Genomic DNA, 26,828 nt, shown 5'->3' with positions numbered 1-26,828 from the left:
TTCTATCTTAAGCTATTCTCAGAGAGCTCATAATCAAGAGGACGCGAGGCTTGGCGTCAACTCGCAGTCTGTGTCTATGTTATAGTAACCAGAGTAGACTTGACTTATTTTTCCACTGCCTACGAATTCCTTAATTAATCGAAAGTCTTGGGCATAACATATTCGTATTATGCCTAAAATACGAACTGTTTAGTGCATGGAGGAAGAATAAGATGGTTTCGCAGAATATTGAACCGACATCTAGCATCTGTATTACTATTTGGTTTTTTAGACGATAAATAAATTATGTTTGACAGACATAATTTTACGTCACATCCTACATATCATTATGCTCACTAACTAAAATGAAAAAATGCAGCAATAATAAAAAATACAAAAACAATTAATGGTCTAAAACAACTTCGACTCCTCTCCTACACCATATCTTTTCATATTCAATTTTCAGCGCCGATAGTTCTTAAAGCTTCCTCAAAAATGTCTTTGATACATTCAGCTCATGGCAGTATGGAAAGCGAATACGAGCCCTCAAAGCGGACCGTGTTCGGTAATAGTTTTCCAAATATAAAATCAGGCGATGCTAATGAGGTAAGTGCCTTCTTGGTACTTGATAGAGTAGGCGCCGCTGAGAAGCACCGCCTTTACTAAGATTTAGACGGCTTAATAGCGAAGTAGTGTTATGCATATCTAACGAAATAAGCTTATACAAGGTAATATGTGTAAAATACACTATGTACAAGAGCAAGAGGTAGCTGACATTTGCACCAAAATATATTATGTCATTCACACGAGTTAATCACATTAACTCGGTCGTCACTTATGATGACCACTGACCAAGGCCTTGTTTTAATTTTGACATAAAAGGTTTTTACCTTGACGGGGAAAGCTACGTAATCTGGCTTTAATGTAAGTAATATATTTTCTCGTGTGATTCAGGAACTCGACAAAAAATTAAAGTCAGATAACATCAGTAAAATAAAGCTAAGGCTGCAAGACATTCAGGACGCTCATAAAAGGATACAGAAAGAATTGGTTTTTACTCCAGTTATTGTATGTACATAATCCTTTATGCCTGTTGGATATTATCATTTTAATTGCTTATATTATTCATATTAATATGCCTACTTACCTAGATTTAGAAAATCGTTAATTTCATTTTTTAGGAAGCGAAATACATTGGTAAAAGTTTCTGCAACGTTCATCTCAAATGTGAGAATCTACAGAACACAGGGAGGTAAGTAACCACGCTTCGCTGTGGTGTGAAAATTATTAAGGAATCAGTCCTAAATTGCTATACATGCATTATGACTGTTGCAGTTTCAAAGCGCGCGGAGCATGTAATATTTTATCCTGTATGTCACATTCTGAAAAGAGCAAAGGTTGCACTATCTCTGGAGGCCGCAACTATCTTTTTGCTATGACATATTACGGCTTTAGACAGTCTATCCCAATCAATGTGGTTGTACCAAAAGATTGCCCCCTCGCTGATAAACAGAGATACAAAGAAAACTTTGCCATTGTCAAAGTCCACGGCAATGATCTGAATGAGGCAAGCCTTCACGCACTCACTTATTGCGATGAAATCGGATCTAATTACGTACACGGGTAATTTTATAATCTTATATTAAACAGCTTTAAGTAGGTATGTAACAAATAAGTATAAAATCGATAAAAATAAAGGTACACATATTATGTTTCGTTAAATCCAGGGATCATATACATTTGCCATTTTGTCATTGGGGAGAGCTGCAGGATAGAGCCAAAATCATTCATGCTATGTTACGATAAAATTACCTTCTTGGATTGTTGCTAATTTCGAATACCTCTTCCATAAGTTTCGAGAAATACTTAATCAAAACATCCAAAAATCATCAGGACTGAAGTAGGTACCTAACCTACCTATGTAACCTGTGTAACGAAATTTTAAGCACTTACACAGCAATATGTTTACTGTTTCAACCTGGATCCACAGAGCTGATCGCTTGGATTTGATTGCTGGCTACGGTACCTTGGGCTTGGAGCTTCTCACGCAGCTGGATCAAATGGACGCCATCTTGTGTCCTGTCGGCAGCGGAGGCCTAGTTGCAAGCCTCGTGCTCGCTGTCAAGAGCCTCAAACCAAACTGTTTAATTTATGTATGAACTTGTTAATTTTACCTAAACCTCAAAAGACAGAGTAATCGATTCCGATACGGGTTTGATTCCGGGGCGTTTGTAAGCTGTACTAAGAATAATGATGTTGTTATTAACATATACAGATAAAGCAAAAGACCGACTTTGATTAATATATTTTTTTCACTCTAGGGTGTCGAATGTGCTGCTGCACCCACAATGACAAAAGCTCTTCAAGAAAAGAAGCCTGTTATGATTCAAATAAACCCGACTATTGCAGACAGCCTCGCAAACATCATAGCCAGCAATAATGCTTTTAATATTGTTCGAGGATACTTGGATAGAATGGTTAGATAAATAAACTTTTTTTTTGTTCTGTATAGGTATACGCAACCCATTGTGGTTAGCATATTAGTAGATAATGTTAGTTGTCAGTACACATCCGAGAAACATTCGTAACATTTTGTATAAAAATATTATTGCAGAGCTACATCGTATTAGTTTATTATCAAGAACTCTACCGTTATACAATATTTAAAAAAGACTTACTATACTTTTTTCTAGATAACTGTTGATGAGTCATGGATTTCTCGCGCTATGATTAACATCTTAGAGCGAGAGAAGATGGTTGTCGAAGGAGCAGCGGCTTGTCCTGTTGCCGCCATAATGGCTGGAAAAGTACCTGAGCTTAGGGGCAAAAAGTAATAATGCATTTTCACTACCTTCTTATCTAGAGTGTAGTCTAGAAGAACAAGCAGTACCGAATAGGTCATTGGCTACTTCTATGTTCTGTTCGGTTCTGTGGGTATTCGGAGCCGTTCCATTTTGTCTTACTAACTTTAATGACAGCTATACGCCCGGAGGTGAAAGATTTGCTGTGTAAGTTCTAAGGTACAATTTATTATTGATGTATAACTCACTCTACTTCATCAGTGTGGTGTGTATATTGTCGGGTGGGAACGTGAACAGCAGTCGTATGTGCCGCGTGATTGACCGCGGCATGGCAGCAGAGGGCCGGCTCGTGAAGTTCAGCGTGTCACTAGCCGACGTGCCCGGCGCCATGGCCAAGCTGCTGGCGAGGGTCACAGAACACGGCGCTGACGTCAAGAGCTTTGTACCAGAGCGTGCCTGGATGCGACGAGACATCTTTACTATTTCAGTAACATATCTCTTAATTTTATATTCTTTGTGTTACTATAAAAGTCTTTATTTGGCCGTGTTTACTTGTTGTGCTTAAGGCTAGCGTCTTGCTTTATTCTCTAAGGTTCGATTCCTACATGCAATGTAATTTTAGCAAGATAATCCACTAATACCTACTTTAAATAGTTGAAGCGAGGATTGTTCGTGAAAGGTAAGGCAGCGACCAAGATTGATCTGATGATATAATTTTCAGGTAAACATGCTGATTGAAACGAGTGACTTAAATCATGCCAAAGAGCTTGAGAAGAAGCTTATAAAGGATTACCCATTTTCACATTACATCATGTTATAGTTCGACTGTTTTGTAACGTAAACGCAAATGTATTGGACAAACTATCAGCAAAAATAAATTATTTCTGCATTCAATGTTATCTTTTAATTAGATGTTAATAACTTTCATTATCGTCTGTGTACCTGCTCTTAGAAACGTAAAATACCTTATCAATCTGTCTACCTTACAGATCTGTGTTCTACAACTGCTAATACCTAAGTATTTATTATGCAACCAGTGAGACTTCCAGATCACTACTATAATTAACTCGTTTAGGAGCATAAAGTCAAAAGCGCGAAATGACAAATGATCGCAAATGGTCAAAAGCGCAGAATGTCAAAGGCGCAGAATGTCAAAGGCGCAGAATGTCAAAAGCGCAGAATGTCAAAAGCGCAGAATGTCAAAGGCGCAGAATGTCAAAAGCGTACATAGTCAAAAGCGCGTAATGTCAAAGGCGCACAATGTCAAAAATCATGGGGAGTCAGACTCGCGTTACTTTATGGGCCATGAAATAAAAACATATATTCAAATCAACAAAAAAATATTTATTTTTAATCTAAACGAAATATACACAAATTTTTATTATGCATTAGTGAGACAAACGAGATTAATATGTTATATATGAAAATAGTGGTTAATATAGGTAATTAACTACTTTCCCTTATTCAAAGATACCAAACTATAGGTATGTTTAAATAAATTATGTTAATTGTACTCGTAATTAATAATTGCTGACTTTTCCACATTACTATCTCATCTTCAATATTTTCCTGGTATTTCATAATATTAGCATAATAAAATACATCGTTTTGATAGAATGAAACGTAATCTGTTATTTCATTATAAATTATACTATTAGAGGGTAGTTTCAAAAAAGTTTGTGACTTGTCAAATGAGACAAGTTTTTTGTTTAGGAGGTGTGTTGTATTACGTGACAAAGTATAAAGATTACAGTTATATATTACAAATAATATATAGTGAATCGTTATTGTAAACTAGTATAAAACATTACTGCTACACATATATTCGCAGTTTGTGATGGATGATCAAGAATTTGAGATAGTTACAAATCAGAAGGGTAACTTGGCACTACTACATTAAGCGTAGCTGAACAACGACATAGAACTACGAATGCTCTTGAGGGCTGGCACCACCGTGTTAACAAAAGAATCCCAAAAAAGCCTAACTTTTATTTATTTATACATAAACTTCGGCGAGAAGCAAAATATTGGGATAGAAGAATAACATATTCACTATTCAACTCTCCTCCAAAAAATAAAAGAAAACAATGTGATATTGATTTTGACAGAAGATACAGACGTTACTTAAAAAAATTTGATCAAAAATTAATTACAATTCCAGAATTTCTAAAAAAAAATATATTTTTACAACTTATCTTGAAAAAGTAAAAACACAATTATTTTCCCCTTCTAATTATTATGATTATTAAAGAATGTTTACATTTGTTAGTTGCCACTGTGTCACTAACTAGAAGATAGAAGCTGACTTTGAATTTGATGATTTATATTAATGAGACATAAGGGAATAATAAATGTGTGTATATTTCGTTTAGATTAAAAATAAATATTTTTTTGTTGATTTGAATATATGTTTTTATTTCATGGCCCATAAAGTAACGCGAGTCTGACTCCCCATGATTTTTGACATTGTGCGCCTTTGACATTACGCGCTTTTGACTATGTACGCTTTTGACATTCTGCGCCTTTGACATTCTGCGCTTTTGACATTCTGCGCTTTTGACATTCTGCGCCTTTGACATTCTGCGCCTTTGACATTCTGCGCTTTTGACCATTTGCGATCATTTGTCATTTCGCGCTTTTGACTTTATGCTCCTAAACGTAATTAACTATGCTTCTAGTAGCATAGCATACCTACGAATTCGCATATACTACTGTAATACTATACGCGAATACTATACTCTACCCGTAAAACGTAGAATTATAGAGCCATTGAGTTATTATTGTGCTACTGATGTCCAAATTTTGTTTATGATATTTTAATCAAAATAGTTTTATTCGTTCCTTCACTGTTCTTAACTGTAGGGTGAACATACATATAGATAATATACCTATCAAGGGAGGATACGGTTAACAGAGAAATACTTACCTGAGACCTACCTGTAAATCGTTGATTTTGACCAAACTTCGTTTAGTCCAATGAGTAGGTACCTATCTCTGTCAAAAAAAAACTGTTTTCAAAGGAAAAGAAGAAACTTATCCAGATAAAAAGGCTTCTCAGCTTCATATAAGCTTTGAAGAGAAATAAATATTTTTTATTATTATTATTATTATTATATAAAATTTATGAATATTTTTAAGTAACTAGGTACTTACTTAGGTAATTCTATTTCTTGTAATAATAAGAGCACTCATGAAAAACTAGCAAATAACGCTACTTATCTAATAAAAATGAAAACTTACTGGCTATACGATTGATAGAAGTAAAAATGTAATGCTGACAGTCTTGTCATGTAAATATGTCAGATGAAAAGTGAAATAGCGCAACAAAACACTATTTTTAGTTAGATACAAAATATTACTAAATTCTAGTAGAAAAAGTAAAAGGTAAGTGACCACGCACATACCTATATGATGGATTGTCTAAATTACTGAAAATTTACTTAAGCTCTATAATTGTCATTGTTATAGGAGAACTCACAAATTATGTGTGAAAAAGAGCCACACATTTTATGCTTCGGTGAAATCAAACGTGCTGCTGACAGGATTGAAGATGGGATCATTCATACCCCTCTTTGTGTTAGTACCTATTGCAATATCTCTAGTAGAAAGTACACTTGAAATGAAAAAGTAGCGTTTTAAATGGATATTTCTTTAATAGTGGCCAAGTGAGTGCGCGACACTGAGGTACAAACTTACCCGGAAATCGAACCCTACACCTCTTTGCGCAGCAGTCAATCATTAAATGAAATTGGTACCTACATTGGTTTGAAAAAAGATTACCAAGGATCGTCATTTCTTTTAATCAATCACCCTCACTCGTAGCCGCATGGTCACCACTTTGCAATGGAGAATGTTAACAAATTTGGATTATTAGCTCTCCATATTCTCTGTTAAAAATAAAAAATACTAGTGAAAGAATTACTTTGATACGTCAATTAGTTTCCGATTTATAAGTAAAACAAGTTGTTACCGCGCGAGTCGGTGTGACGTCATTGTACATTACGCTAAGTCTGGCTCACATAGTCTTTTTTAATAATATTTACTACTATTACACTTGAAATGTAATAAGCAGACGAAAACACAACAAAATACTGCATAAGCTATTACATCTACGGCTGGAGACTTGATATTAAGCGGGACGCGGCCCGCGCGGCATGGTGTACTATGACGTCACGCTGTTAGCGGGACTCGATATTTTTTGAAACTTTGAATGCTTGTAAAATCAAAACTACTTGGTATTTTTGACTAAAACAAAAACTAGTTTTCATGTACATGTACAGGCTTTACTGAGTCAAAATTTCAAGCGATTTGGCATACCTAGTAACATTCTCCATTAAATACTTAGGTAGTGCTACGGACGTACGAAATAAAGACGATATTATTCCTTGTTTCAGGAAGCAAAAATATGCAAATATATGGACTACGATATCTATCTAAAATGTGAAAACTTGCAATATACTGGCAGGTAAATGGATTTTTTCTGTTAAGTGTGCAGATCTGAGGAACATCATAAAAATGTCATACGTCCTGCTGCATGTAATTTAAACTTAAGGGTTGTTTATTCCAACCAGTTGTGCAGAGCGAGGCGTTCGAAACGCGTTGGTTGCATTTTGTGATGAAGGCATGGAGCGTGGCGTCATTGTACCTTCCCTCGGCGATATGGCAATCGGCGCAGCTTACCACGGCAGTACTCTCAATGTTCCGGTAAGCCATAAAGTAAATTAGTAAACCAAGTGTGTCCGTGTAACACACTGCGTTTATAGGGGTGGTAACTAATCGCCTATTATTTTGTTTCGGTATTGTAAGCGGCCCAAACTATAATATCTTCGTTCTATATCATGTTAATTTGCTCCTCTTTAGGTGACAGTGGTGCTGCCAGACCGTACGCCACCATCATTGGCACAGCGCTGTTCCGAGCTGTGTGCCGATGTGGTGCTGTGTGGGGACACGCTTGAAGACACCCTTACCTATGTGGCGAAGGTGCAAGAAGATAGCAAACGTATTGTTTTGACGTAAGTTGGGGTAACATCTCCATCCGCATTGAGTGTTGCGCGGGTTATCCGATGTATTTTAGGACATATGAGGTGTCAGTAACTATTTATACTAATTGTCATATCAGATATCATGAGAAGAACAGCCCTGAGGCTAGTTAGGTGACCGTTGCAGTTCTAAGCTTTTAGGTAACTGTTCAAAAATGTATTTCATTTTTTGCCCCTGTAGTCCGGATGATCCATTGGTGATGGCGGGCCTGGGAACAGTTGGTGTAGAGATCATCACACAGCTGCCTGAGACGGACGCGGTGATCGTGCCAGTCTCTGCCGGCGCATTGCTGGCTGGTGTACTCGTCGCATGCAAGAAGCTCAAGTGCTCTTGTCTTGTTTATGTAAGTTTATCTTTAATTTTCCACTTAAGTCTCTATGGAGAAAGTATAACCTTGTAATATTTTAACAGACACTTTAATTCGAATAATAACTGCACAATCTGTACAAAACGACAATACTGGGAAGGTACTTATCTACTCTATTTCTACAAACGCACTTTTTCTTACGACAGGGAGCCGAATGTTCTAAAGTGCCAACGATGATGAAGGCGCTGCAGGCTGGTCGACCGTGTCGTGTTCCAGCAATCCCAAACCTCGCTGACGAACTCAGCGCTCCCATTGCAGGAGAGAATGCTTTTGCTACTATCAAAGGCAGACTTGATCGTATGGTAAGAAGACATTGAAATATTAGGTGCAAATTACGATACTTCACCCGACCGAAAAATCAAACCTGCGATCTCTGGGACTCGGGTAGGTAGATATCTGGTACATATCCAATATTTTTTATGTATTTGCAGTTGGTAGTGGACGAGGTGTTTATTGCTCGTGCTCTTGTGTCGATGCTGGAGCGAGAGAGGCTGGTGGCAGACGGCGCCGGCGTATGTGCCATCGCCGCTGTCATGCAGGGACTGGTGCCTGAACTGCGAGGAAAGAGGTCGGTCTTGCTCTATATAATTATGTGGACATGTACACCACAATTACAGTAGGTACCTACATTAAATCGAACCCGCGATTCGCGTCGTGCAATATTGGTTTCAATTGCGATCAATGACTTTCCTGTTTGATCCGAAAAACCTAACCAATATTCATTATATTTGAATGCATAAAATATACGATTGTCTAGCAAGTTTGAATAAGTATTTTCTAGTACTCATGCTACAGTGTGTACTTTCGACAACAGAGCGGTATGTATAATAAGCGGCGGTAACATCGACTCGGGCCGTCTATCACGAATGATCCAGCGAGGCATGGGCGCTAACGGACGACTGCTCCGGTTCGCCGTCGCCGTGCCGGACCACCGCAGCGGGCTAGAACAACTTGCTAAGAATATAGCTGACGAGTGCGCGGTGCTGAAGAGCTTAGTCACTGAGCAGATGTGGGTGCACAGCGATGTTACTACTACTTGGGTATGTATTTATAGGCCTATAATAGTAGTGGGTAGATGTGAAGTGAGTAGATAGTTGAGTGCTGGATAGGTATATAATATATTGACGGAATAACTTTTTCATTCTGTTATGATCTAGGTCGATCGTTTTGCAATATCTAACACTAGCTGACCCGTGCGGCTCCGCTCGCGTGAATGTTTTTTTGTTTTTTTTAAAGACAACTCCCGCACTAAGAATTGCTCTTGTGTCGCGGGGACTTTTACAAACATACAAACAACGGACACAAAGCACAACCAGACCCGAAGCAATTATTTGTGGATCGCACAAATAATTGCTCCGTGTGGGAATCGAAGCCACGACCTCCCGTTGCAGTGGTATTGGCGTGGCGACCTAAACCACTGCGCCATGGAGGCAGTCAATTTTTTTTTTTCCCAATAATATTCTCAAAATTATTTATATCTCATATAACTCGCGCTAAAGCATATCCGCCATTAAAACTGTTGCCATGACAACGGAATTTTGTTAATTCAATGTCATTATAATATTGATTATTCGCGACTTCGGTGGCGAAACCTGAATTTTCCCGGGGTAAAAAGTAGCCTATGTCCTTTCTCGGGTATCAAACTATCTCCATACCAAATTTCATGCAAATTGGTTCGGTAGTTTGGGCGTGATTGAGTAGCAGACAGACAGACAGACAGAGTTACTTTCGCATTTATAATATTAGTATGGATTATAGACTACTTTAGAGAGATATAGAATGGTTTTATAGCCTCTGTTCCTATTTTCAGGCTAATGTTGTGGTAGAGACAGCAAATGAAGAACACGCGGCTAATTTCAAAGATCGCCTGCGTGACCTCTACCCTACGGCCAGGTTCGCTGTCATTGATCTTGAAGAGAAACACAAAATGTGCGCGAGAAGAGATGACCGTCCTAGTTGAATTAACTTTTTATATTTAGTTTGGTACTGTGATAACAATCAATTACGTTTCTTCATGTATGGGTAAAATTGATGTAATGAAAATAGAGTGGTTTTTTTTAAGATTTTTTTATTATTTTTTACTTAAACATAATCTTAAGCGACTGGGTCATCGCCCTTGGTGGCCCTCGTGTAGATCACCTGTCCGTGGTGTTGGACTACCTGTTTGATTAGACCTGTAACAATGAAATACACCACATTAGCATATTGTGAGCAAAATTTAAGAAAAATGTGAGATTTGTTTTGCTTGTTCAGACTCAATATATCAGTTTTTACTGTCATAGTATATCCAGAGAAAGGTAACATCACAACAAATTAATAAGAAATTGAAATAACTCTCTCCCCTAAAGAAACAGTTAAACATTATTTAGTGTTAAATATAAACATGGTAACTTGTGCAAGCTATGCTTTAACTATTTACAATTTATTGTATGACAGGAAGTGATGATGAATACTTATTTCACACTTATTTCAACTCAAGTCTATCATCTGCAAGTTTATAAAATACATTAGGATTACAGTAACTTTGACTAATTCAAGACATTATTCATACTGGTAAATAGCTACAAGTCTAACTTAATTTCAAATATCAAAAATTAAGACAAAGTAGAGAAATAAGTAATGTTTTACTTCATAACATGCATTCCAAAATAGTTAAAACTGATATTGGTTCTCATAATTTCTGAGTTACTTCATACAGTGCATAAAATCTTTGTCATATGAATGAAGAAACACATCAGTAGAGTATATAATATACTGAAAAACAACTGCTGATAAGTAATGAAAACAAAGCAAAACAAATTCAATATTTCATAAAGGCATAGGTGCTGCACTTACAAACCTGGACTATTTAGTGTATCCTACGGTTACATTTAATTTCCAGAATAAATTGTTTGACAAGATGAATGATTTTAAATGAAGCATGGAGAGATTTAATCTTTGATTTCTGCTATCCCTATGGGGATTGGGTGTGATTTAAAGTATGTATAATTTGTTCATGGTGATTCAACCTACCTTTTTCTCTGAGTTCGATGAGAGCTCGCCTGGCGAGAGAGCCGCGGACCTTCAACCTTTCAGAGACAACGGCGGGTGTGATCAGCTTGTACTGGGGCACTTCCTTGTACAGTTTCTCATATGTGGGCTTGTCAAACAACACCTGGTTGTTCAACTTGTCACGAACTTTTCCTTTGGACCACTTCTGCAAGTTTATAAAAATAATGTATTAGTATAATCCCGAACATCTATCGATTACTTTTGAGGTTATACTTGATGCCATCAGCCTCAATATATCAGTAAAATTTACTCTCACGAAGTAGTCAAGTCTCAAGGATATAATCATCTGGCATCGAATTTACAGAGCCGATTTTAAGTTAATCCGTGTAAAATAACATCCGAAATTAAAGTACACGAATGTAGAACATTTATTTAATCAATAAACGTAGTCTGCAAATAAGCAGGCCGCCAAGCCACCGCTGGTGAAAAATTCACAGTTCACTGTCACACTACATAACCTCACTTCTTAAAGTCAGTAATTTGTTTACCTTCTTCTTGGCTTTGCCGCCACCGGATCCTTCCTTCTTCTTTTGTGTTTTCTGGGGCTGCTTGGCCGAAGCCTTAGTGTCCTTCTTGGGCGGCTGAAATTACAAAAACATTGATGACAACAAGCTTCGCCACGAGGTCCCACGCTAAACGCCTTGGTAACCATTTCCACTGCAAGCTATTTTTTGATTATTAAGTGAAGTTAACAATACTGTTAAGTTATTTGATCGAAAACAATAACAAAATTATTCTGAACAAACGAAAATTTTCAATGAAAATAGCAAATTTTAGGATCACGACTTATTCACTCACCATCTTGAAACCGGAAAGAAGGTTGAAGCAATATTGTCTATGACATCTGTGGATTTGACATTTGCGTTCAGAAACGGCTATGTTATTTTTTCTAATGGTAACTCACTGCAGTACTAATTTAAATCGATAAGTAGAAAGTAAATCTTATTTTATATCTTATTTTTTGTGAAGCGTGTTCGTGTAACTGTATAAGATTGAATACTTTTTGGGGCTTACACTTAATGCAAAGTCTCGATCGATGTTGCTTGTTTGGCTTGTCCGGGTAAAACAAACGTGTTTCGTGTCTTCGGGTGTCGTATAGTGTCGGGTATCAAATATGTGCTAAAATTCTTACTGTCTAAGTTTTGTTTCATTGCGTGCTAAATGTGCTTTGTATGTCGTTTGTAGGTATATAGTGATAAAAGTAAACAACATCGTAACGGGGAAACTAAATTTAATATTGTTAAAAAGTGGCAACTGCATTGCCGTGCTGTACACCTCAGTCCATCACTCAATTAAATAAATAGTTTACTAACTTATCTACTTCAGCCATAGTTTTATGAATTAACCTTCCCAATTATGAACCAATTGACTAGATTTAAAACTACATTTGTGACTGCAACGATTCATAATATGTTAGCTCTTCATTTGTCACTGACGGTCGAAATGATTCTACCCCTTCCCACATTTCAGAATTTCCTAATATCACCGAATCAGGGCTGAGCTCGCTCTCCTTCACAATACCTTAAAAAGCATGAAGACATGTTTATTTACTATAAAAGAAAATATAAAAAAATTATATATTTTTTTATAAGATGTACAATAAATTCAATAAAATCAAAATCATTAGAAGATAGAGCATAAGTTGAGGAGTCATATTTCCACAAAAGTTGCCGAAACGTGCAATAAGGCATTTATATTTAGCAAGCTATAGGCTTAAATTAATTTTAATATCAAGTCAAGGGTATATTATAGAATAGATGGTATGATACCCACCAGCGTGTAACTTGGCCACGAGAGACCGCACTGCGGCAGATCGCGCAGTAGACACGACTTGCAATAGATCTGCACCGGTACAACTATCTGGGAGCGCTGCCGCCACAGTTTCCAAATCCACCTCCTCACGAAGCCTATAACTGTAAAATAGGAACAGATTTCGTAAAAAGTTAAGGAAAGGCCGAAAAACTATTTAAAATCTGTTTATGTACTATTTTGAAGCGGCTTTTAAAGTAAATAATTAACATGACGTGTACAAACTTTCTGCACAGTGCTTTAAGCACACAGGTTTTCTCTCGAGGGCCGCAGTAGGGGCCCACGTATATGAGTTTATCGAGACGTCCGGGACGTAGCAGTGATTGCTCTAGTAGATCGGGACGATTCGTCGCACCCATTATGAAAACAAAGCTTGATGTATCTGCATCTGAAAATAGACGAAGAGTTCGGAACTGCTACTTAGTTTTGTTGATTTTTGAAAATGTGGAATGTTTATTTGTCTGAGTTTAAAAATACACAAAAAATGTTAAGCATATATGCACATGTACATTCATTCATATTATATTGTGTGACAGTTGTTGAATTTTTACTAAGGTCTGCCTGGTCTGTATATAATTCTGGAGTAGTAAATTACCTTCGCCACTAGTGACACCATCAACTTCAGCTAGCAGTTGGCTGACAACGCGGTCGCTGGCGCCGCCCGAGTCGCCCGCGGCGCCACGACGGGGCGCTAGCGCGTCCAGCTCATCTAAGAACACTATACACGGAGACGATGCCCGCGCCGCCTCGAATACTAAAAAAAGTAACATTATTAACTTTTTTATGAACTAATTACAAAATGTGCATTGTATGTATGTGTGTCGATCTTATAGGTAAAATTTTATACTTTTTAAGTTTACATAAATACTATTTTGCCTTAAGTACATAATCTTCAATAACACTTAAATACATTATTTTACAAACCTTTCCTAACATTCTCTTCAGACTGTCCAATATACATGTTAAGTAATTCAGGTCCTTTCACACTTAGAAAACTGACATTAAGTTCTGTGCTCACAGCTTTGGCTACCAGAGTTTTGCCGCAGCCTGGAGGCCCATAAAGCAATATTCCTGAAAAATAATGATCAAAAGTAGGTGAGATATGTCTTGTAATCAGCAGTAGCAGGTAAAAAATAAGACAAAATGTGATTTGTTGAATTACCTGATCTTTTCAAACTAGAGTTTTTAAACAGATGTGGATATCTTATGGGAAACTCTATTGTTTTCAGTAGTTCTTTCTTCAATTTTTCTAGCCCACCAATGTCTTCCCAGTATACTTTCGGAATTTTAGGCGCATCCAGATGTTGGCTTTGAAGACTTCGGATTGATTCTGAAATAACAATGAAATAATATTATTTCCAATTAAATTTAGTCATTAATTGAACCTAAAATGTGCAGTGGAATAGGTAGAGTTACCTAATGCTGAATTGAAGTCTTCTTCTTGTACTAAATGCAGGTCAGGATCAGGTGGCAACTGGTTATAACTGTTATGTTGTTTCAAGTAAGACTCTCTTATAGCAAAATGTAGAAGAGTATCCAAGTCTCCATACAAGAATGTCTCTGTTTTAGCTGCAACCCTTTGTAAAACATCCTTGGCTGATTTACTGAGACCAACAGTTTCTTTAGTGTTCAATTGGTTTGAAGTAATTTCTTCTCCATCAATGTTCAACTGCATTACAGTTGCAAACCATTCAAGCATCTCATATCTTTGCTGAACATTTAGTCTAGGTATGTGAAACTTGTCGAGAAACATTCTAAGCATATTAGGCTTCAAGTCCTGCCTCTCTGTGATGGCGATGAATATGATTGGGTGTTTTGTGTAGTTCTGATACAAATCTGTGATTGTGTTCATGAAGTATTCTAATACTCTGCAATCTTCATTGTTCTCAGGATCTACTGCAAACACCTGGAAAAAATAAAAGCAATATTATTACAAAAAGCATTTATTTTTGTATAACTTATGTATATTAAAAATCAGACAAAATTTTTCCAAGTATGGAAGCTTACAAAGGGTTCCCTTTATCAGAATTTTCGATAAAGAGGGATTAAAGAAAGAATTCCATACAATTATCACCAAAATTGATTATGTGGAGTTGTTTTAGGGTAAGAGTCTCACCTCAAAGTTATCTAGTAACAAAAGAACAGGTGCTGCAGCCTTAGCCTTCTGAACTGTAGCATTGATCTTGCTTTCTGTTTGTTTAGCTGTAGAACTTTGCAATGCATTGCAGTCTATTGGAAGACAATTTAATCCTGAAATGTTCAAGCACAAACATAAAGTAATACTGTGATAGCATCATTGGCAAATGTATTCAAAAATTTGTAGTTTGTGTATTGAAGTTAAAATGGAAATATCAAAAATGTTTTTATTAATCACATACCATTGTATTTGGCCAGTATTTTTGCTAACAGATGGCGTCCAGAACCCATTGATCCAGTTAGCAGAAGCATTGGAATAATTGGACTTGCCAGAGATGATGACAACTCCTCTGTAATTGAAGATTTTGAAAATTAAGTGTTAAGAAAATCAATAATACAACTACTTTAATAATAGAAAATAATACTTTACTCATTTCCCCAGTGAGAAAAGGTTGAATGGTCTCTTGAATTTGATCAAACTTATGTTTTAATCCAGTGGGACAAAGGTGCATGGTGTGGAAGCCCTTCTTTGGTTTCAGTTTAAAGTACTCATCTTTTGGTTTAATATTATGAATGTTTTCTCCTAAAGTAAGCTGTGTTACACCTTTTATTATAAAATATGCAGGCACTATGTTGTCCTTAGACTCATTGCTTACATTATTAGCATCACTAGACAGCTTTCTACACTTAAAATAAAGTCTCCCAGTGGATTCTACCAAATCTAAATATTTGTAATGATACTTTGCAGTGGTCTCTGGTGAGAGTTCTATACTAAATATGTCATTTATGCTCATTAACTTTGGTGTCTCAAAATGGTTGTTTAAAACCTCTTTGACAAAATCATTTGCCAGGTCATAGTCATTCACTATTACACTTACTTCTGCTACAGCTGCTATTTTTGGGGAGCTATCTAAATTAGGCAGCGGGTGACAAGTTACAGAGATATTTGTGCTGTTATTTAAACCAAAACAAGACGAAATATTAAAATATTCAATTTCATTAGTGAGTGCTAGGTTCTCTGGGACATGTTTGGAACCAATAACTGGCACTATTCTTATGTTCTCAATGTCATCTTTTATTTTGTCTTTCCAGAGCTTTTTGTGCAATTCTGACGTCATGAAGTGGAGATTAAACTTTGTCTCTTTGTTAGTGCTTTTCTCATTATGTTTTCTTTTCTCTTCTGCTGATAATTTTAATGCTAGCCATAGTACTCCATTGTCAATATAAAATAAATTTTCACTGGCCAGTTGTATAAACTGTTCTTTTGATATGATTATACATTTTGTTATAAGCACAGGGAAATTTTCTTCCAGTCTTTCTTTGGCGAGTACTTTCGCTATATTGAGAGGAATAGTTTTCACCTCAAACGTATCCATATCTGGTCGATTTAAATTTCTCTTCTGATAGCGAATTCTATACCTTATCGCGAGAAAAACAAGGAATGTATAATAGTTGTACTTTGGATAGACAACTTTTATGACAAACTTTATCACCCATAGTTTTCGTAAAATTTGCTCATTCATAGTAACTTTGAACACTTGTTATAATTAGTAGAACTAAAAAAGTAAATGAAAAATAAAATCATAAGAGTAAATTGCACCCCTATCTCTCGAAATTACTTTTTGCACATATGTTGTTGAATTTATATCTATTCGGTTGTTATCAACATGTCAAAGTCAAAATATTATGTCGGACTTATGTCATCACAATGGAAGTTACAGATAAAAAATATGATTAATTCGGAAATTACATTTTCTATTAATTATGTTAAATAATACTTATATACTATCTATCTGTAGGTAATTGATAAGCATAAAAAGGTCTAGTTATTTTTAGTGTAAGATAACCGCTTGTCTTCTTATTGAGGAGTGTTTAAATGTATAACGTACCTACCTACATTCCTGAAGTTTGTAGAATGAGTGCCCAAGTAGTTGATATAAAACAAACTTATTCGTAAACATACGGGGCTTTAAAAAATATAGGTAAGTAGATGCTTATTTATAATAATAATTTACTTTTAGACTGATAGATTTGGGTGAATACTCATTGGTGGATTATGTCACATCACGTCTTTACGTTCCATCACGAAATAGGAAGCTTGAATTATAAAAAAAACTATATTATTGACTGCAATAATACATACTTTAAGGTTTTCCTTTAATAAATAAGCAACATTTCTATGATGTACTTAACTTGGGCTTCGTTTAATAATATTAGGATGCTTATGATGGCTTGCATGCCCGTTGTAATATTCTATTTGATATGGTTAGTAAATACTTCGGAAGGAATACGAAGTGAAGAAGGAACTTTATTAGATCTTGTGTGTTGGCCCGATGGAAACGCTATACCTGTAATTATTGCTTGTGGATCTATTATTGCTGTCGTTATAGAGGTAAACATGTTTTCACTTAATAGTAGCACATCCTACTGTATAATCTATATTCGAGACATCATCATCATCATCATCTCAGCCGGGAATCGTCCACTGCTGGACAAAGGCCTCCCCCATCGAGCGCCAATAGGACCGGTCCTGGGCCGCCCTCATCCATCGGACTCCGGCAACCCTTACCAGGTCGTCGGTCCATCTTGTGGGGGGCCTGCCAACACTACGTTTCCCGGTTCATATTCGAGACATACCGGGTAATTATAAATAATCTGAGGATAAATCAGAAGCACAAGTACCAATATGGTTCATTATTGATTCTTATCGAAAAAGCTCGTGTATCGTATTCTGCTAACTCGATTTAAATTAGGAAATTGGTACCTAGGTATTCTAATTTCTTTAGGTACCTACTTATTTCAGAACCTGTGTTTATTAGACTGGCCATACTGGCCTGGTCAAGACACATTTACAAATAATACCTACTTACTTATGATGTTTTTTTAGTTGTATGGGTTGTATCAGTTGTTCAAAGCTGGTCTGCCGAAGAAAGAACACGATGTGACGAACGGACTTTTCTATTACATATGGGCTCTCATCATTATGATTATTATTTTTCTGGCGATCATGTTCTATTCCGGCCTACAGTCGACTATAATACGAGGTACCTACTGGACATTAGTTTTGTTCCTACAAAAATGATGTATAGCTTGATATTTTTTTCGCTGCATGTTTCAGCAAAAATAAAAGGTGGTATCACAAAAGCTATGCTCAGGTATTCAAGCCATCTACCATCTAAAGTGGCTATAGACAGACTACAAACGAGGTTTCATTGCTGTGGTCGTGTCTCTTTCCAAGAGTGGTTCTACATTCCGTGGTACAGTAATGGAGAGCGAATTGACGCACATGCTTTGTTAGTATCACAATAATAAAATTATATTACACTCTTCAATTACTGTCGTAATTATTCTATAAGAATCCATACAATTTGGTAATATTCTGAAAAATACATTAATCGTGTAACAGATCAAATCATAAGTTTGTTTCGGACAACGTGCCATACAGTTGTTGCTCTATGGACGAGTTGTACCCTTGCATCCATCACGGTATTACCAAAGTGGGTACTATCTACAAGTACAACCCTCAGGTATGTCGAAGATTTCACAAGTTAATAAATTGCTTATTTTGAAGCATTTTGTTCAAGACGGTGTCCACACATATTTCAGAAACAATTAACTATATGGAATGCAGGATGTGAAGAGAAATTGATCAGCGAAATGATGTCTGTTTCCTGGCGATTTAATGCTGTTACAGCTCTCATAATAGTCGCAATGGTAATTATTAGTTATTTATTTATGTTTAACACTAAATTTTATAATTTAGTGTTAAACATATATATGCTTGAAACAAAGTCGATCATTCACGTTTGGCGCAGTGGTTAACGTGATCACCTCGCCGCAATTACTGTATCGCCGCGTGATGTGGGTTCGAATCCCATCCGGGACAAATATTTGTGTGATGAGCGGATTGTGTTTGTTGATGTTAGATGAGACTAGTTCTTAATTTATCTATATAAGTATGTATTTAGAAGTATATAAGTATGTTTATCAGTTATTAGGTTACTATAGTACAGGCTCTGCTTAGTTTGGAATCAAATGACCGTATGTGAGTTGTCCAATGATGATGATATTTGACATTATTCAGCAGATTATGCAAGTAATAGCTACGAGGTACCTCCATACCGCTTATAGAAGCGGTCTTCATTTTGGCAATCAGATGATGACATGTCGCGCATATTTGCTACGGTCGCTGACCGATACTGAACAACCCAAGCATACGGCTCGTAAAAAAGTACTTACAAAGAAGAAATTTCGTCAAGCACGAACCTTACAGTGGGTGTCACTGTCTTACAGGAGAGGAAGAAAAAGATATAACTCTTCAGCCTCAGATGTTAATAGTTCTGATGAATTATTGAAACCTATTTATGAATAGGCGGGTGTGACGCTGACTGCTGGTTTTGTACAAAAAAAAACAAATGCATGGAATATTGACGAATATATTATAAAAACTATTTCTGTTTTAAGTTATCTATTAAAAATTTTTTTTCATAAAGATTAGAAGTTTTCAATAAATATTAGTCTTAGCACCTAATTACGTTAACAAGTACCTACACTAGTACTTACTTAAGTTTTTTACGAACGCAATTACATAATTATATGTCAATTCAAAGTATGTAAAAATTTTATTAAATAATTAAAGGACTCATCCATATCGGTAACAGGGACACATAAAGAAACCATCACCTATCTGGCCATTTCGACAGAGCTACATTTATAAATGCGCCTTACAATATTAGGTTTAGTTACCCATTTAATTCAAAAATATTTTATTTAATATCTATAAAGGAATGGATGTTGTGTGGCTTCGCTATATCTTGTAGACGGTGAAGATTGTCCCACCAGTGTCGCATCAAGTGCTGGTGCAGCAGTTTGAACCATGGCGTTACTTTCAAATTGTCCATAAAGCTGCCAATGTAAAAAATAAATGTATTTTCAAACATATTAAAAATCATCAGTACCCACGTGAGAACTCCTATTCCCTTTCACGGAACTGAAATATTTTATGTTTGACTGACTTTCGTAGTAGTGTAGTGTAACGACAAACCTATCGAAGTTATCCTTAGAGATGTATTGTATTTCAGCAATTTCGTCAGGGTTGGGTGTTACATCGACATCCCGTTGTATTATCAGCACGTAGTCCAGCTCATGTTCTCCCCACACTCCATCGCCAGTGTCCATATACAAGATGCGACCGATTAGTGTAAAGTCTTCTCGCTTTAACTGAAGTCAGAAAAAGTTGATCTATTTTTATAACGTTTTACTAATTACGAAACCTACTATAGGTACGGAGTACTTACCTAGCAGATCAGGAATTTGTTCAATCGAGTTTTTTATTAACAGTGCGATTGAGTTTTTATAGTAGTAGCCGCTCACTCACTTATTACTTTTGTAGAATTGTAGGTAGGTACGGATGTTTTGAGATTAGGTACCTTTACAGAAATCAATAGTAAAAGCAATTTTAAGTACAAATGTTGTGTTGCTTACCTGTTCGCTTGGTATGCCTAGCTCCGTGTTGAGCCTGCGAATCGCAGCGGTGATGACGTCTTCGGGCTGACTGTTTATGAGTAGAGGGTGACTGCAGCATGAGTTTGTAAAACAGTCTGGATATGTCACCTGAAAGATTCAGAACATGTTATTTAGTAACTTGAGTTACCTAGGTACGTGATTTATAGACTACGTAGACTTTTAAGTACCTAGGCAAGGGACTGTGATAATGTCTTTATTTTTTTGGAGGTACCTACCTATTACCAGTTACAATACCAGTTATTTTGCAATACAGTAGGTAGTACCTAAACATTGGTTAAGTAGGTACTCATGGGGTTCATCCCACTTATTCTTATCAAGTTACCTTTTGACTGGCCCTCTTTTGTACGAGGAGTTCTCCTGCTGAGTTAAACAGAAGCACACTGAAAGCTCTATGTAGTAGCAGACTCCCATCGGGTCCGATTTTGTGGCATTCTCTCTTGGTGGCTGATCCAGTGATAGCATCTTGTTCATTTACCAATAAGCAGAGTTCGTTATCGAGGGCTGCAGCCTGAAAAGAAATTGTCGAGTGGTACAGCAAACACTAGGCGAGGGTACCCAATGACATCAGTTTAAATTTATTTGTGTCTGTCGTACTTAGTTCTTGTGTGGTGTTAAACCCACTTCATGAGTTCAGGACAAGGACAATGACCTTGCCATCAGGCGGTGACCGGCATCAGAAGTATGATTATTCTAATATTTTCGTTGACATATCTATAACATTGTACCTACTAACCTGGACTGCTGATATCTCCTTCATCTCCATCACTTTATTTATCCTCACACTCTCACTCACGAACGTTTAGTCCAAATTTGAATGTAACTCGCAAAACTGCTGAAACTGATTAAATTGTTTATAAGTTTTCACTCTTAACGTGCCCTGAAATAACTGAGCAATTCCCACAATGCTGTAGAAAATATAGTAAGATACCTATTTTATTGAGTTGTTTAACAAAAAGGCACTTAATGAGGCATTGTGTGTAACGTTTTAACCTTCAGAATAATATTTTAATTAATCGATGTCAACTCAGTTATGAGATATTTGTATAGATAAAAAAGTACCCATGAATATAAGTATAGAATCCATTAATTTCTTGGTAGGTGTGATACATGATTTCGATGCCATTTTATGTAAATGCAAGTATAGCAAACGGTCAAAGAACAGCTTTGCCGTCGAGTATGATGAAGCACTGTCACCACAAATTTTTCGTTTTAAGAATAATATTCTCGTTATAATATAGCTTGTCGGTACAAAATTTATTTTATAAAAAAACTTTACCATTTCACCTGTACCCATTGATGAAACCCACATGAAATTTCGTATAGTAGATTCAGAGTTTAAAGCAAATGGACGCGCCGAGAAGAATCGTGTCTTATTAATGTGGTGATGCTTTTATAATTAAGCAATGAAACTCCATTTCGCTTATTTTATTTCACGATCACCAGTAGTTATTACATGTATGAACTTCGCAGTCAGACAGTCTTACACCGAAATGCTGCTCGACTGAATATTTTATACGGCTACCTGTTTACATTGAAGTACGTTTAAGTTATGTTTACAAATCCAACAATAATATAGGTACGCATAATTTAATAATAAAACATTTGAATTTATAATAAATATTTTATTGTTATATTATTGTAATTAAATAAAGAGCTTACAGATTTATGAAACTTATGACGATTCTCTTCAAAAATAAACATTTCATTTTATAATTTGAAAGCACCCTTTTACTAACATAAGTTTCAACTATTTACAGTAAGTGCTAACAAGCATAATTTCACATTTAAATAAAAAATAAGCAATGAATCAAAGGAGGATGAGCGATTTTCTTGTTTTTATTATCCCAAATATTATTTACTTATTACTTAAAATCTAAAATAACACGAACGTTAATGCCTAAATGCTTATAATTTAGCTTTGTTAATTCCCTAACACCCTATTTAACAAATTAATGGCTCGTAATTTCATAAATGTTATGACGTGAGTGTTAGTAACAATAATAAACACTTAATCTTATCACCTTAATTTTTATCTGTTATATTTGGTTTACATACAGTCCGCGTGTAGCTTCAATATACAAGTGGAAATACAACATTTTCGCTTCGCGCAGAAACCTGCGATGTGATTTCGCACGTCATATATCCATCGTTGGAGGACTATTAGAATGTCTAATGCGGTTTAATCTATTTCTTCCCCGTGACGAGAGGCTACAATGCAGCGTTGTGGTAACAGCAAAACCATGATATAAATAAAATATATTTTAACAGTTTTCAATAAATGCAATGCCAAAGGTAGATAGTTTACTCATTCTCCTTTGATAAAACAATAAATAAATTTGAAATGTATCTAAGTTATATTTATGTGAGGCACAAGACTATTTTTCATTCATGAATTTCTGTATCTTGTCAGGCTCGGCGAGTTCCTTGAGACGATGGAGGTTGTCCCACCATAACTTGAGTCTGTGGCGACGTATCATGTTGAACCATGGGGTTATAGGACCTTCTAGAGTTGGTAGATACCTGAAGAAACATATAGTATTTTATAACCTTTGAATTTCATATACACAGTCAAGGGTGATGCAGAGAAGCATTGTAAGACCGACACAAACTAACGGAGGCGCGGCGAAGATACTAAGAGTAAATCAAATTATAATTATATTAATTCAACTCGTGTGACATGTAGATTAAAACGGCATACTAAAGATCGATTATAGCGCGACGCGTCATTAAGCTGCCATGTTTCTGACTGAGTTGAAATACAATACAAGTTGCAAAAATCCAGAGAATATTTTTTTTACATATGACGTAATTGTAATGACGGATGGCGGAGTCACTTGCAGTGTATGCGAAAATCCAAGCAATAAGAAGAATCTACGGCATAGTGTCAGTAATAATTAATAGTTAAGTCCTTACGCGTTAAACTCAGCTTTAGGCACGAAGCAGTACTCGGAGATCTCGTTAGAGTTAGGCTTGACTTTGACGTCGCTCTGGAAGAAGAGGATGTGGTCGATCTCGTGCTCTCCCCACACGCCATCGCCGGGGTCGTGGTAGTGCACCCGTGTTAGGAACGTAAACTGTTCCGGGTCCATCTGAACAAACATAACATATTAAATTAGTTAACATAGAAGATTTTTCCCCGTCACTGTTTTATTAGAGGGCAAAGGTCTGCCGAGATGCGCCAGTGGTTAGGTCTTTGTGTCCATAATGTTTAGAGTAAGCAAAAATAAAAACGGAGATCGCTCCAATCATTTCATAGGAGTAATAGATCGACTTTGCAAAAGCCATGCATAAATGTCATGTTTCCTGTATGCTTTATAGGAGTTAAAACATTTTCTGAACATCACTCATAGTAATTAAGATTTAATATGATAAAAAGTATATTCAGGATATTACTGAAATCTGATAATAGGAAACAATTCTGTGAAAAATATAAAATGTGGTGAGAATCAGGTGATCTTAACTGCCGCAATATAATATACGCGAAAATATAAATTCAATTGAAATTATAGTATATCTTACGTTGTCGAGAGGTATTCCCAGTTCGTGGTTAAGCCTGCGCCGTGCGGCCGTGACGACGTCCTCAGGTTTACCGTCTATGTACAGAGGGTGGCTGCAGCAAGCGTTTGTGTAGTAGTCTGGATATGTTACCTGAAATAATACACGTCATTCTTCACCCAGTCACAATTTGTAAGAAAATAACACTACTAATATTAATTTTCAATTTATTCATCATTAATTGTGCAGTAACCATTTTTTGTAGTGTTTAAACAATAATAAAGAGCCACATTAATTATAAAAAAATAAATTTTTTCATTAGGATTTAGTATGTTACACTGTCCTGTACAAATGAGCTCAGTGTAGCTATATTCACAACATTACACATATTTTAAGTTAAACAGGATAAAAACTACTCTTACTTTTTGGCTGGACCTCCTCTGTAGCAGCATGTCCCCTCTCTTGTTAAAGAGGAACACACTGAAGGCTCGGTGCAGTAACACTTTACCATCATCTCCTACTTTATGACATTCCCTCTTCGTAGCTGTTCCTATGAAGTTATCCTTCTCATCTACTAATAAACATATGTCCTTGTCCAAGGCTTCTAACTGCAAAATAAATAAACACCTACATTGTTTTGGTATCTATTATCAACTTTAATGACGATAAAAAAGGTGGTATGACTTTATATTGAAGGTGTTGATATTTACTGATTAATTTCTTTTGCAAAAAGGGTTAGTTGGTACGTACATTGAACTCAAGTTTGTTTCTACCTCCTTACCACCACCTGTATGATGGAATTATGGAGTAGCCATTCATTCCAGGAGAAAAGTTTTGCTCAGCAACACAATAGCAATGGGTGAAATTTATTTGTACTAGTTTACCTGTGAAGGATCTGTATTGTCTTTTTCTTCAACCTGAGGTTTAACAGGCTCTGAAGCTAGCAGTCTTTTCTCCACCCTCACTGTGTTCCACAAGGTTCTCGTAAACCTCCGCACCAACATCTTGGGATATTAGAAGAGAAATGAACATGACATGGCACCTCAACCTCTAAACACATCTCAAAGGGTATTGTAATGCTAATGATACATTTACCTATGTATACTTTCCAATCAGATAACAAAAAACTATGCACATATATTTTCATATGTATGACATTTATTTACAGGAAAAATCCTTCTTGTTATTATGACAATACTTATTTTTAAGACCTTGATAAACATCAAAAATATAATAGCTATTTACACAACAATAGTTCTAGAAATATGCTATAGACTTGAACAGGAACATATTTCAGTGTTGTTTGATAAATCACATGTAATGCAAGGTCAGCTGAGTTTTTAATTTATTCAATGAGAATATACAAGAAACTAGATATTAATAGTCGAGATAATAATTAAATTATATAAGTTTTAGATTCTTAGAAGTGTAACAGTTGCATTTATATATTTATTGTCATGGTGTGCATAGAATTTTTATTAACACCATGTCTTTATGACACAGTTAATTAGTGATAATCAATGAGGTACTTTTGGAAACAGCGTCTATGTACTTCAAGAAAGTATGTATGTTAAACCAAGGATTGGGTAAAATGTAACGTTGCGGTATTTTGTTTATAAATTTGTATTCAAAATTACAATTTAATAAATTGAAAACTGATAGTACCATACACTTAAAATTGCACAAGAAAGTGGAATGCAACCAGTTATTGAATAAGCATTTACGAACTTCTTGTAAATGAACGGTACTAAAAAACTTGGTTATTATTTGCATAAGAATTAATAAAATTATAGCGAGTCCAGTGTGAATTGTAATTAACAATTATCTTACCTTACTGCATATGTTATTTGGTTTTATTAATTGATAATTAACACGCAAACAACGTAAACCGATCGGAATTCTTGAAATAAATTCCGAAATGACAGCAAAAGTTTATTGACACATGACAGCTTGTCTGACACAATTGTCCACAACACCGATAGAGATGTCCATAAACAAGTGGTGCTGCATTGTAGTTTACTAAATAATCATACTAACTATACCATTGCAGAACCGATCCTGATAAAAAAATGTTTGATAAGAGCTAAAAGTATATAAATAACATTTCATTATAGGTATTTTATGCAACATTGCTATCGATAACGATATGAGATTGCATCGGTAACTAAAGATAACATGATTGATGAGAACATACAGTCAACTTGTATGTAGACTAAACAAACAACACAGTCATAACATTAAAATGCTAGTTTTGTTGTAGATACGCCGCTATCAAAAATAATTAATAGCGTACTTTGAATAATTATACAACATTTCATTGAAATATTTGTAGGTAGGAAGGTAGATAATTGCAGTAACGTTTCGGAAATTCAAGTTTAAGTTACCAACTTGGATTCGTACGCAGGACACAGAGAAAAATCTGACTCTTACTCTGACTCTAAGTGATAGTGCTTAGCTGCAGTTGCCAGGCAAAAGCAGAAGAAAAGCAGTTGCATACTGCCTGTAAGCCTGGATATAGTTATGGGTTCGATTCCCGGAGCTAGCAGTTTTCCATGTTTGCATAATTTATTTATGACCTATAGAAGGAAAAGTAAGTTTTGGAGATACCACTGGTTTTAGACTGT

General features: G+C 35.9%; 6 protein-coding genes across 6 annotated transcripts; 2 read left to right on the top strand and 4 right to left on the bottom strand.

The window, feature by feature from the left end:
- Positions 1 to 323: 323 nt before the first annotated feature.
- Positions 324 to 10,147, top strand: LOC142981277 (uncharacterized). Its single transcript, XM_076127074.1, has 17 exons — positions 324 to 585; positions 934 to 1,047; positions 1,161 to 1,231; positions 1,315 to 1,602; positions 1,970 to 2,132; positions 2,301 to 2,456; positions 2,673 to 2,809; positions 3,042 to 3,267; positions 6,252 to 6,356; positions 7,175 to 7,245; positions 7,352 to 7,484; positions 7,641 to 7,792; positions 8,001 to 8,163; positions 8,334 to 8,489; positions 8,619 to 8,755; positions 9,002 to 9,227; positions 9,998 to 10,147. The coding sequence occupies exons 1-17, from the start codon at positions 475 to 477 to the stop codon at positions 10,145 to 10,147; spliced, it is 2,559 nt and encodes an 852-aa protein (XP_075983189.1). The 5' UTR covers positions 324 to 474.
- A 91-nt stretch (positions 10,148 to 10,238) lies between these two features.
- Positions 10,239 to 12,099, bottom strand: RpS25 (ribosomal protein S25). Its single transcript, XM_076126571.1, has 4 exons — positions 12,037 to 12,099; positions 11,727 to 11,819; positions 11,200 to 11,383; positions 10,239 to 10,361 (listed from the first exon to the last, which is right to left on the bottom strand). Exons 1-4 carry the CDS (start codon positions 12,037 to 12,039, stop codon positions 10,282 to 10,284), a joined length of 360 nt encoding a protein of 119 aa, XP_075982686.1. The 5' UTR covers positions 12,040 to 12,099; the 3' UTR covers positions 10,239 to 10,281.
- A 141-nt stretch (positions 12,100 to 12,240) lies between these two features.
- Positions 12,241 to 16,860, bottom strand: Pex6 (peroxisomal biogenesis factor 6). The gene is made up of 10 exons (XM_076126570.1): positions 15,614 to 16,860; positions 15,426 to 15,533; positions 15,164 to 15,297; positions 14,464 to 14,953; positions 14,210 to 14,377; positions 13,972 to 14,118; positions 13,643 to 13,801; positions 13,273 to 13,435; positions 13,012 to 13,151; positions 12,241 to 12,759 (listed from the first exon to the last, which is right to left on the bottom strand). The coding sequence occupies exons 1-10, from the start codon at positions 16,704 to 16,706 to the stop codon at positions 12,620 to 12,622; spliced, it is 2,742 nt and encodes a 913-aa protein (XP_075982685.1). The 5' UTR covers positions 16,707 to 16,860; the 3' UTR covers positions 12,241 to 12,619.
- Positions 16,861 to 17,254: 394 nt separating this feature from the next.
- Positions 17,255 to 19,555, top strand: LOC142981303 (peripherin-2-like). Its single transcript, XM_076127110.1, has 6 exons — positions 17,255 to 17,575; positions 18,071 to 18,227; positions 18,302 to 18,476; positions 18,590 to 18,710; positions 18,790 to 18,897; positions 19,271 to 19,555. The coding sequence occupies exons 1-6, from the start codon at positions 17,363 to 17,365 to the stop codon at positions 19,553 to 19,555; spliced, it is 1,059 nt and encodes a 352-aa protein (XP_075983225.1). The 5' UTR covers positions 17,255 to 17,362.
- Positions 19,556 to 19,700: 145 nt separating this feature from the next.
- Positions 19,701 to 21,599, bottom strand: LOC142981090 (uncharacterized). The gene is made up of 5 exons (XM_076126772.1): positions 21,443 to 21,599; positions 21,032 to 21,217; positions 20,668 to 20,796; positions 20,228 to 20,403; positions 19,701 to 20,088 (listed from the first exon to the last, which is right to left on the bottom strand). The coding sequence occupies exons 1-5, from the start codon at positions 21,470 to 21,472 to the stop codon at positions 19,950 to 19,952; spliced, it is 660 nt and encodes a 219-aa protein (XP_075982887.1). The 5' UTR covers positions 21,473 to 21,599; the 3' UTR covers positions 19,701 to 19,949.
- Positions 21,600 to 22,316: 717 nt separating this feature from the next.
- LOC142981107 (isopentenyl-diphosphate Delta-isomerase 1-like) lies at positions 22,317 to 26,233 on the bottom strand. Its single transcript, XM_076126791.1, has 6 exons — positions 26,035 to 26,233; positions 25,089 to 25,208; positions 24,627 to 24,812; positions 24,229 to 24,357; positions 23,623 to 23,798; positions 22,317 to 23,229 (listed from the first exon to the last, which is right to left on the bottom strand). Exons 2-6 carry the CDS (start codon positions 25,206 to 25,208, stop codon positions 23,085 to 23,087), a joined length of 756 nt encoding a protein of 251 aa, XP_075982906.1. The 5' UTR covers positions 26,035 to 26,233; the 3' UTR covers positions 22,317 to 23,084.
- Positions 26,234 to 26,828: the final 595 nt, after the last annotated feature.

Source organism: Anticarsia gemmatalis, chromosome 19, assembly GCF_050436995.1.
Source record: "Anticarsia gemmatalis isolate Benzon Research Colony breed Stoneville strain chromosome 19, ilAntGemm2 primary, whole genome shotgun sequence".
Lineage (NCBI taxonomy): Eukaryota > Metazoa > Arthropoda > Insecta > Lepidoptera > Erebidae > Anticarsia > Anticarsia gemmatalis.
The sequence above is the reverse complement of the archived record's forward strand: the minus strand, read 5'-3'. Positions and strand labels throughout refer to the sequence as shown.

Excerpts from the sequence above, each read along its gene's own strand:
- LOC142981107 (XM_076126791.1), bottom strand. The coding sequence starts at position 25,208 with ATGTTGGTGCGGAGGTTTACGAGAACCTTGTGGAACACAGTGAGGGTG. Across the intron at positions 24,813-25,088 it reads ACAATACAGATCCTTCACAG|TTAGAAGCCTTGGACAAGGA; the intron begins GTAAACTAGTAC and ends TTTATTTTGCAG. Across the intron at positions 24,358-24,626 it reads AGAGGAGGTCCAGCCAAAAA|GTAACATATCCAGACTACTA; the intron begins GTAAGAGTAGTT and ends GTATTATTTCAG.
- Pex6 (XM_076126570.1), bottom strand. The coding sequence starts at position 16,706 with ATGAATGAGCAAATTTTACGAAAACTATGGGTGATAAAGTTTGTCATA. Across the intron at positions 14,119-14,209 it reads CTCTAGTTTGAAAAGATCAG|GAATATTGCTTTATGGGCCT; the intron begins GTAATTCAACAA and ends ATTATTTTTCAG. Across the intron at positions 13,436-13,642 it reads TGGTGTCACTAGTGGCGAAG|ATGCAGATACATCAAGCTTT; the intron begins GTAATTTACTAC and ends GTCTATTTTCAG.
- LOC142981277 (XM_076127074.1), top strand. The coding sequence starts at position 475 with ATGTCTTTGATACATTCAGCTCATGGCAGTATGGAAAGCGAATACGAG. Across the intron at positions 586-933 it reads AATCAGGCGATGCTAATGAG|GAACTCGACAAAAAATTAAA; the intron begins GTAAGTGCCTTC and ends CGTGTGATTCAG. Across the intron at positions 9,228-9,997 it reads GCGATGTTACTACTACTTGG|GCTAATGTTGTGGTAGAGAC; the intron begins GTATGTATTTAT and ends TCCTATTTTCAG.
- LOC142981090 (XM_076126772.1), bottom strand. The coding sequence starts at position 21,472 with ATGGAGATGAAGGAGATATCAGCAGTCCAG. Across the intron at positions 21,218-21,442 it reads AGGAGATATCAGCAGTCCAG|GCTGCAGCCCTCGATAACGA; the intron begins GTTAGTAGGTAC and ends ATTTCTTTTCAG. Across the intron at positions 20,089-20,227 it reads TCTAAGGATAACTTCGATAG|CTTTATGGACAATTTGAAAG; the intron begins GTTTGTCGTTAC and ends TTACATTGGCAG.
- LOC142981303 (XM_076127110.1), top strand. The coding sequence starts at position 17,363 with ATGATGTACTTAACTTGGGCTTCGTTTAATAATATTAGGATGCTTATG. Across the intron at positions 18,228-18,301 it reads ACAGTCGACTATAATACGAG|CAAAAATAAAAGGTGGTATC; the intron begins GTACCTACTGGA and ends TGCATGTTTCAG. Across the intron at positions 18,711-18,789 it reads TCTACAAGTACAACCCTCAG|AAACAATTAACTATATGGAA; the intron begins GTATGTCGAAGA and ends CACATATTTCAG.
- RpS25 (XM_076126571.1), bottom strand. Across the intron at positions 11,384-11,726 it reads GCGGCAAAGCCAAGAAGAAG|AAGTGGTCCAAAGGAAAAGT; the intron begins GTAAACAAATTA and ends ATAAACTTGCAG. Across the intron at positions 10,362-11,199 it reads CATCGAACTCAGAGAAAAAG|GTCTAATCAAACAGGTAGTC; the intron begins GTAGGTTGAATC and ends TCATTGTTACAG.